Raw genomic sequence first — 10,217 nt, 5'->3', positions numbered from 1 at the left:
TGTCATCATGCTGACAGCTTATACATCTTTACAACACTGAATTGAAACTACAAACTATGATCTCTACTCCACAATATTAAAGCCAAACCATACATCTTTGTATTCTAAGTGTCCTCTAATGCATACAACTACAAACACAAGGTTAGTTATACCTCACTAATAACTGCAACTGCATATGTATTAAGTTAAACATTTTAATATATACAAAAATACTAACTATTGTTAATTTACCTATTATACTTAGATAAACTGCTTATCTTCGTGTTAATAAACACATAAGGTAGAACAAGTCACTAATAAACCATTTTGAAGTTGAGTTACTGAAACTCTTGACCTTTACATAAAACAGAATGATGCTCATAGATGACAAATATTAATCACTTCCATTCTCACCAAGTAGCCAAATGTATTATATTTATTTCAGTAATAATATCTTTATGACTGAATACACAAAATAATTCTCATTCATAAAATGATCAGAATGTAATGCCAGATATATTTATTTAAATACAATTAAACAAGTAAGAACGGACATGACTATGAGAAGAGGTGAGGTTATTACACATAGATCCAAGTGTACAGCCGACGCCGCTGAATATCTAAGACTTGATATTTGATACTGTTGATGCCATCAGTGTTAAATCTCTTGCTCCCATCATGTAAGAAGTGAAGCCTGTAAAGATAGATGTTAAAGACTTTGTAATAATTCAAAAATTCAATAATGTTTAGTTTCCAGGTTTAACACTACCAAAAACAAGAAGGCTTCTACACAACTTCCTCTACAATAATAGGATCGCTCAGTATTTTTGTACATATCTTTATTATGACACCTATCTTACTGTCAGTCTTCTTTACTCCTGTCCACATAATCTAGTTTCATCATTCACCTCATGCATCCATATAAACCCCGGGTATCAAAATCCTACAACAAGATTTTTGTAGCACCAGTTAACCCCTTAATTCTTTATCTCTCTCTATATCTACACTTATCTAACCGGTTTAAACATACAATAAAGTCAGTTGAATACAAGTCATTATTTCATTGTTATAAGCATACAATACTGTGATTTGAGTTCTACACAAATCTATAACATAAACTCTACTGAGCCCTGCAATATTACAAGCATACAACACAGATGAAATTATTAATCTTTGTATTTTTACAGATATACATGAATTATGGTACCCGATTATGCATAATAACTCATTCACAATGTATTCATTGGATTTAAAATACTTTCTACGCACCTCTCTGCACTGGGCTTCTCCTTCGTGTGAGTCAACATGGTGAAGCGACCAGTTTCTCTCGGGGAACGAGATATGAAGAAGCCATGGTGTAATAATCTATTTGACATGTCATCGTCTTCTCCTCCCCAGCCCCAGAATTTGTTGCTGAAGCCGTTGACAGTTCGAAAATGATCTATTGTCATACCACGCACACCACCAAATAACATTACATAGGGTAACCTGTAATGAAACCGTAATTCGCAGTTGCTGGCACAACATTACACAATCTGAAATACTGATGTTAAGCTCTATAAAAGGCCCAGTGCCCAGTCTATTCACCACAATACACATACTCACATATAGTTGAATTAAATTTTCATGGAAGACTTTGTATAGTAAACTCTGCTGAATGAATGATCGATGAAAGAGAATTGGATCTAATGAGCATATTGTTTCAAGGTACGAAAATTCAATGAAAAACTTCTCTTTAATTAAAAAAAATTACTTGTGGTTTTGCTCAAATTATAAATTATGGAGTGTGGCTACTCATGCATTGTTATTGGTTGAACGGCTAGCAGGGCTGGTGCACTTGTAGACTGATTTTCTATACTCAGCAAGCAGGCTCACCAGAGATATAGAGTGGAAGGAGTTTGGCCAATAATTCTATATTCTACCGGGATAGCTTACTCCAATGAGCGAACTCTTCACCCCCGTCTGTGACACAGCCAAGCAGCTGCTAAGTACAGTGAGATTCCCCATTATCCAAAACAATTGGTGTCGAGAATTTCCCGGATGAAAGATTTCTGGGTAACGAGACGACTCTCTCAAACCCAGAAAAATCCATATCCCAAGAATTTGTCCAAGTATTGGGAAAAGTTTCTTGGAGTTTTCTGAAAATTTCTTTATTTCAACTGTAGAATTTGCTCCCAGACCCGAAAAAATCTGAGAGAGGATGCAAATTCGTCTCGGATTTTCAGGCCAACACATTATTTCAACCTCAGAATTTGTTCCCAGAGCTGCGAAAAATTGGAGAGTTTCTAGAATGTTTTCAATTTTTTTAAGAAAATGTTCCTGATTTTGTTAGAAAATCATTCACAGACCAGATTTAGAGAAATTTTCCAGAAAATGTTCAAAAAATCTAAATTCCTGGTATTGAAGAGTTCTGCCTAAGAGGAATTCCAGCTAATGGAGATATTACTTAAACAATAGTTGACAGGCAAAAACTTAAGGAGAGAAATGCGCTTTATCGGTGAATGCACATTATTTTACCATCGACAATGGATACAATTACTAGTCAGCTATAAATTATCCCAACAACACCAAAGGAACAGAAACTTGTTTTACTTCAGATTTCCTTAATAAGGTCAGAGAATTGAGTCGTAAACCTACTTCTGTCAATGTTGACTCTACTGTACATTAGTATTTATGTATTTCTTCTTTATTTAATGCATTTAGTATTGATAACGATTCACTCTTCAGAATTAGAACATAAGAACATAAGAATGGAGGAAACTGCAGCGGGCCTATTATTTGCATACTGGGCAATCCCGTTTACACCAACCCTTATTGCTCATATATCCATCCAACCTATGTTTGAAGCTGTTCAGCGTATTCGAGTTAATGATGATATTTGGTAACTTGTTTCACTCATCCACACCTCTATTTCCAAACCAATGTTTACCTATTTCGCGTCTAAATCTAAATTTGTCTAATATAAAACCATTATTTACGAGTTCGCTACCGGTTGGATAGTTTGAGTACCTTTGTTCAATTAATTTTCAATTGTATATTCCTTGATAGAGGAAGAGGTATCCTAGTGCTGTCACTAGGTACCCCTGTACAATGATACCAGAAGCATCTGGCAAGTGTGACAAGTATATACAGTATAGATATTATAAAGGGGCTTACTAAAAGCCCTAAGGAAGGAAGGATGTTCCTGCAACACATAATCAATGTTATTTACATAATATCTGGCCGGTATGGGGAGGATCATCTTGTCTCCGTCAGGGGTCGTGGAGTGGTGGTCAGCAGGCGTCACGGAAGCGTTACCGTATTGGGGACATCTTAGGGAGTGATGGATAAGGGTGCGGCTGTCGGGTCTTCTGTATAATGCACAAGAGCGTTGCTCAGGAGATGCGGGGATACCAATCTCCCAAGCAGAGTCATACCCAATGATGATACGGGCAGCAATCACGTCCTTTTTCACGACCATTTCCACATAGATTCACGAGAGGTTAGGAAGTTTACGGAGGACCTCGTACCAGGTGGAGGCAGTGAGTCCAGGGGATGTAGCTGCTTCCCGCTTCCTTCTGTCTGCGGCAGATTTAGGTCATAAGCTGTAGAGGTGATTTCGAGGGTACTAACGTAGTCAGGTGTAGCCTTGTTTGCAGCCAGTCTTGGCAAGGCCATCTGTTGTCTCATTCCCCAAGATACCGACATGACTGTGTAGCCATGGGAATGTCACAGGACGGCCTGCATCCTGAGGTGTGGATGTAACCCTCGTATTCCGAGAAGGATGAGGTCTTATTTTCCCTGATCCAAATGCGATCAGGCGAGAGCAGACTTGGAATCGCAGCAGACAAACAATGGGCGAAACCATCTGCTTCTTCCTCCAGCGGAAAGGGCAGCAAGGAGGGCTATTAGTTTCAGCCTGAGCGGAGGACGCCCCGTCAAAACTCTGAGAGACAGTTTGATAGGCTCGGGGCATCAGGACGGGAGATGTAGACACCAGCCCTGGCCCGACCTTACCTTGGCGGGTCAACAAAACCATCAGTGTGAAGGACGACCCTACCTGGGGACCAGTGGGCGATCCTGAAGAGGTGGTATTTGCAGAGAGAATAACATGGTTCACGTGGGATTTCGGGAGCAGTCCACCGAGGGCAATTACTTCAGGTTGAAAATCAGCCAGGAAGAGACGAACCAACAGCAGGGGTGACAGCAATAATATCAGGCAGGAGGGTAGTGTTCCTGGAAGGCACCGGATGAGTGACCCTCGCCACTGTCTTCTAGATGGAGGTCGGCCTCGGACGGCAAGTCAAGTTGGCTTGGACATAGTTGCCCCGGGGATCCGTAAAATGGAAACCTTGATAGTTTTAGGTAAAACTCCTGGACACGATCCTGTAAGGGAAAAACCAAGTTCGGTATATAGAGAAGTAGAGCGTGTGTCCACTGAGGAGCTAAGGATGTCTGAGCAGCTTTCCTCTGGATAACCCGAGGACGGTTGGCCAGTAGTCCATTTAATGTTGACGAGGGCAGGGGCAGCTGGCGTAGTCGACACAGGAACAGTTCACCAAAACACTTGTACATGGTGAAATTACGGGGATGGTGGCACCAAGGGCCTGCACATGGTAGAGAGGCCGAGACGCCCGATGGCATATGTCACCGAAGATAGGGGACTTCAGGGGATCGACAGCGTGTGCGGGAGTTACATACACACCCAGGTATTTTGTCTCATTAGCAGTCCAGGGCGTTCCTGATAGAGAAGGGGGTATAGGTACCAAAACGACCGTGCCACATAGCTTTTGTTTTCGTATTAGTTGAAGAGAAACCAGAGTGAATCACACTCTCTGGAGACCAGATCAAGAGCTTCCTGCATGATGAGGTAGTCAGGGGCTTAGGGAGGGAGGACATCGTCGGCATATCCTGTGTAAGGGCGGAAACGATCCTCCGGCTGGTTACCGCTTCTAACTTCAACTTCAGCTCGTTTGCTGGGGTGCGGACGACGATGGGTGGTTGGGGCCGGTGAGAGAACAGCGGCGACTATCTCCGCCACCAGCGGAATTTCAACCCCAGCCGCCATACCGTCAGTATCTAGCTACCCTGCTGTCCGTCAAATTCTGGCTGTGATCTCATCATAGGTCCTGGACTCGTGGGCTGTGTTCACAGACCTTCACCTATCAACTGCCAACTCTTTGGTCATCTACCACTACCGCATACCACGACCATCAGTTCATCACATTCCGTCGGTGCCCCAGCGTTTTCTCCTGCCTTTTCAAGACGTCGCTGAGTGTGGGGTCGAAGTGGACGTTTCATTTACCCTGAGTGTGCATCACCGTGTTCCAGAACCTTTCCCCAGGGCCACTGCGTAAGATATTTGTTCATGGTTTGATTCTATAATTGTTTGATTCCATTAATTGCTGACTCCCCTGCATTGTTCAGTTTACAGCTAAATTGTTGACTCCATTTAGTGTTTGAATCCATTAATTACTTTGACTCCATTATTTGTTTTGATTCCTTTAATTGTTGTTTCCCATTAATTGTTTTGACTCCGTAATTGTGGATGATGTGTATTCAGGTGGTCAGAGTTTTGTGTTATATTTTTATAGTAAAGAGATGCCAATCTCTAACGGTTGTTGTTATTCCTCTGAAAACCGCGGTCCTTGACTTTCCTTTATTAAGATCCTGATTTAGCCTGGTAGGGATTTCTATCCCTAGTCCCAGGCCTTCCATCCTGAGGGACAACTGCAATGCGACCACGGGAGATGCAATGGAGTGCATGAGTGTTAAACAAGGTAGGACGCAGGACTCACCTTGAGGGGTGCCGAGGTTCATTTTCTTGAACAGGGGAGATATAGAGCCTTCAACGCGAACCCTGGCTGAAATCCAGTGAGGTAGGAGGCGATCCATTAGAAAAGAATCTCCTTTAACCCACAACATGATTCAGCTAAAATGAGGGAGCAGGTTGAGCCGTATCAAAGGCTCCCTTGATATCAAGGAAGTGGAGACGGGCAGTCTGATTGCAATAAAGGAAGCAATGGAATGTGCTGTGCTGCGATTTTAGCGCTGAAACCATTGAGGGAATTGTAGGCCGCCTATGGTGTGAAGAAGGCGACGATAAGTATCCCCTCTCCATCATCTTGCAAACACAGGAGGTAAGACTAATGGTTCGATATTTCCCAGGATCTCCCGGTTTGGGGATGGGGATAATAGTAGCATTTTTCCAAGGTAGACGGGAGAACCCCAAGTTCATAAGACATATTGTAGAGAGCAGAGTAGAGGCCGTTAGGAATATTGTACAGGCGTTGAGGACGGAGTAGGTTATCTGATCATCCCCAGGAAATTGTTATCTTTTCTAGGCGGCGAGCACTGTCAAGCTCGAACTGTGGCTGATTGGATGATCAGTGGGGAACTAGAGGAGGTAAGAGCAGCACAAACAACAGGCTCAGACGCATCGATCGAGCCTGCACTGCCTCATTGGATCTGCTTGGTGCCTCTCTGGGAGAAGGCTGTGCCCAGTCCTCCACATTAAAGAGCAGGCGGGGAGGCGGGGGTCAGGGTGGGAGGAGGGGCCTCCGTCAGTACCCCGTATAGCATTAATCGATTCCATACATAAGGGTGACGACTGGAATGATAGAGACCCGTGAGACGATAGCCAGTCCGCCTCACGAATCCGACGACGCTCCTGAGTTGCAATGGAGCACCAATTTTGAAGTCTTCCCAGTCCTCTGGAGAGCGAGACCTCCGGTATGGCGAGTGGAGATCACGGGTTACCTGCCGGAGTAATCTCATGGCAGGGATACGATACCAGTGGTTGAGGTGCTTCTGGGGGTGACGGGGAGGGCGTGGAGGTAGTGCGATTGACAGTCATACACGGCATCAACAAAATCAGTGCTGTAGAGTCAAGGGACTGGGGGACAAAATAGGGAATCCACCCAGGTAGAAAGGTATATTGGGTAAAGGAAGGAACAGCATCTTGTGTGAGACGAAGGCGGGGATCGATAAGGAGCTGATGTAGGGGTAGAGAAGGAGAGCCGAGATGGGTAGTAACGGCAAGATGGTCACTATGCAGAGCAGGCTCGGTGCAGGCGGTAGGAAGAAAGGAGGAAGTATGGCCGTTCAATAGTAAGCCAAAATCAAGGAAACTATGGGGAGGCGAGTAGGATCATTAAGGACAAAAGCGAACATCATATCACATCCCCGTTAAAACTGGGGATAGCGGGTCGTTAAGGGTACATGGCGTGGGATGATCCAGAGGTAAGAGTGGGATATGGCGGCTTTTGATAAAGTCGCCAAGAACTTAATAGTAGAATCCCACATCATGGAGGTCGTAGAGCCTGGGGTCCAGAGAATCACTCTTAAGAATGAACATTGACTACACGAAGGGACCGGTCACCAAAATTAAGGGAGACAAGTAATGGTCAGACAGGGGTCCATGTGAGGTCAGGTGTAGGGAGACGAACAGATGGGATGATTATTCACGCACAAGGGTGAGGCCACGAAACCTGCCCACGGTGCGGGGCGGGTGTAAACAGTATAGCCAGAGGCGGGTGGAGTAGCATCATCTGTGATGTGGTTTCCTGTGGAGGAGAGCAACATCTACTTGATGGGAGAGCACAAACTGGGCGAGGTCTGTCCGGCGAGGTCTAAGTCCTGGATGTTCCATTGGCAAGAAGAGGAGGAACGGCCTCGGTGTGAGATGAGTCCTGTGGGGCTAGACAGAGACTCAGAAGGAGGTACCCAAATTCTGTTGAGAAAAATGGAGGGAGGTGAGGGAGGCGAGGGATGGATCCTCCATCTCGGGAGATGGAAGGCAGATCCTGCAGGAGCTTACAAAGTGCGCCCCTGTTTGGATCAGGTGTCAGAATGAAGTTATTGTTGCCTCTGCAATGTCGCAATTGTTTTAAGCGAGTCGAGTTGGGCAGAGAAGTTGATTTGGCTTGGAGTGGTGATCAGACGGAGAGTGATTGTTTCCATAGAACCAACTTGGTGTACCTGTGCAGGAGCTGGAGGGGGCGGCGAGGATTGTCAGAGGCCAGACTGGGCATGTGTGGTGGTGGTAGCGACGGAGAGGGACGGTGAGGGTTCAGGTGAGTAAGAGGTGGTGGTGCTGTGTAAGGACAGCTGGGGTCCAGGTGGGCAGGAGGAGGTGGTGACTGTGTGGCAGGGCCGGCAACGACCTTGAACATAAGAACATAAGAACATAAGAATGGAGGAAACTGCAGCGGGCCTATTGGCCCATACTGGGCAGTCCCGTTTATACCCAACCCCTATTGCTCATATAAGCATCCAACCTATGTTTGAAGCTATCCAGCGTATTCGAATTAATGCTGATATTTGGTAACTTGTTCCATTCATATCCTACTGTGTTTCCAAACCAGTGTATACTTATTTCACGTCTAAATCTAAATTTGTCTAATTTATAACCATTGTTACGAGTTCGCTCCTGGTTGGATAGTTTGAGTACCTTTGTAATGTCCCCTTTGTTTAACCCTGACTTCCATTTATACACCTCTATCAGGTCGCCCCTCGCTCTACGTCTATCGAGGGAGTGCAAATTAAGATGCTTTAACCTGTCTCTGTACTCAAGGTTCCTGATGCCCGGGATTAATCTTGTCATTCTCCTCTGGATTCTTTCCAAGGCTTCTATATCTATTCTGTAATAAGGTGACCAGAGCTGAACTGCGTAATCCAGGTGAGGTCTCACAAGCGCTAGATATAATTTTAAGATGACCTCACTAGTCTTGTAACTAACACTCCTTTGTATGAACCCAAGTACTTTATTAGCCTTGTTATGAGCAAAAACACATTGTTTACTTGGCTTAACATTCCTACTTATCATTACTCCTAAATCTCTCTCGCAGTTGGATTCCACAATGGCATCGTTGTTCATCTGGTAACTGGTTTCCCTGTTTACATCTCCTATATTGAGTATTCACATTTGTCCACATTGAATTTCATCTGCCATTTTCCGACCATTCGAAAAATTTGGTTAGATCTTCCTGTAGTTTTGCAGTCCTCTTCAGATTTAATTACACGTCCTATTTTAGTGTCATCAGCAAATTTACTTATGTTGCTGTCTATGCCGATATTTGTCGTTTATGTATATAATAAATAATAATGGTCCAAGTACGGCCTTGGGGAACTCCACTAGTGACGTTGTCCAGTGCGATTTAGTGCCGTTTATGCTCACTCGCTGTTTCGTCCCATAACCACGCCCTAATCCATTTAAGGATATTACCATTGATGACATGTGCTTCTACCTTTCTAATTAGTCTTTCGTGGGGGACTCTGTCGAAGGCTTTGCTAAAGACGAGATATACCACATCATAATGCCCCTCGTCCACCGATTCGAAAACTAATGAAAAGAATGATTAGTTAGACATGGACGCCTGCTTGTGAAGCCTGTTGGGAATCATTGATCAACTTGTGCTTCTCCAGGTGGTTTCGAATAGAGTTTGAAATGATTGATTCTATAGAATGCCTACTATTGATATTAGACTGATTGGGCGGTAGTTAGAGGATATAATCTATTTCTTGAAAATCGGTATTACATTTGCTATCCTCCAGGATTCTGGTACTAATCCTGTTTTTAAAGTCATGTTAAACAATTTTGCTAAGGGCATACTAAGCTCTTCCTTACATTCCTTTAATACTCTGGCAAATATCTCATCGGGACCAGGTGACTTATTTGGCTTCAGTTTGTCTAGTTGCTTATTAACATGGTTACTAGTCACTACTATCTCGCTTAATTTGTTTTCTTCACTATCTCTGAATAGAGTCGGTGCCTCGGGTATCATGTTTAAATTTTCGGTGGTGAAAACTGTTGAAAAATATTTATTCAGAGGGAGAGGGAGGGAGGGGAGAAAGGATGGGTGGTAGGGGTGATAGGGGGGATGGTTGAGGAGAGGAGATCAATCAATGGGAAATCCTTGGTGGATGGAAGAGGCGGTGGGGGATAGGAGTGAGGTTTGATTGACAGGGGCTTCGTCAGAGACAAGGGCGGTGGTACAATGTAAGTTTTCCCTGGGCGCGTGCCAGGATGCTGTGGGCAATTGGCATTCCAGGCGTGGTGACTGGTTACGGCATTGACACACCGTGGAATAACTGGGATTTTGTTCTGAATTTTCGATTTGCATTCCACTGTGTCGAGGACCTGCACAGAAACCGCAGGCGACCATCCTCGTGCACTCCCAGGTGCGGTGCCACGATTGGCAACGACCACAGATTTTCGGGGTCCGATAAATCGGTCGAGAGGACAGTTGTGATGGTCC

General features: G+C 44.4%; 1 protein-coding gene across 1 annotated transcript; it reads right to left on the bottom strand.

Annotated features, from left to right (window-relative positions):
* Nucleotides 1-558: 558 nt before the first annotated feature.
* On the bottom strand, nt 559-6,717 carry LOC121866250 (beta-1,4-galactosyltransferase 7-like; the record flags this gene model as incomplete). Its single annotated transcript, XM_042365862.1, has 5 exons — nt 559-673; nt 1,249-1,420; nt 4,532-4,699; nt 5,757-5,867; nt 6,585-6,717. Coding segments are annotated over 5 exons (699 nt in total), but the record flags the coding sequence as incomplete, so codon positions are not given.
* Nucleotides 6,718-10,217: the final 3,500 nt, after the last annotated feature.

The sequence above is a fragment of the Homarus americanus genome, unplaced genomic scaffold (assembly GCF_018991925.1).
Source record: "Homarus americanus isolate GMGI-L3 unplaced genomic scaffold, GMGI_Hamer_2.0 scaffold35576, whole genome shotgun sequence".
NCBI classification, from domain to species: domain Eukaryota; kingdom Metazoa; phylum Arthropoda; class Malacostraca; order Decapoda; family Nephropidae; genus Homarus; species Homarus americanus.
This window is presented reverse-complemented; position numbering and strand designations above follow the sequence as displayed.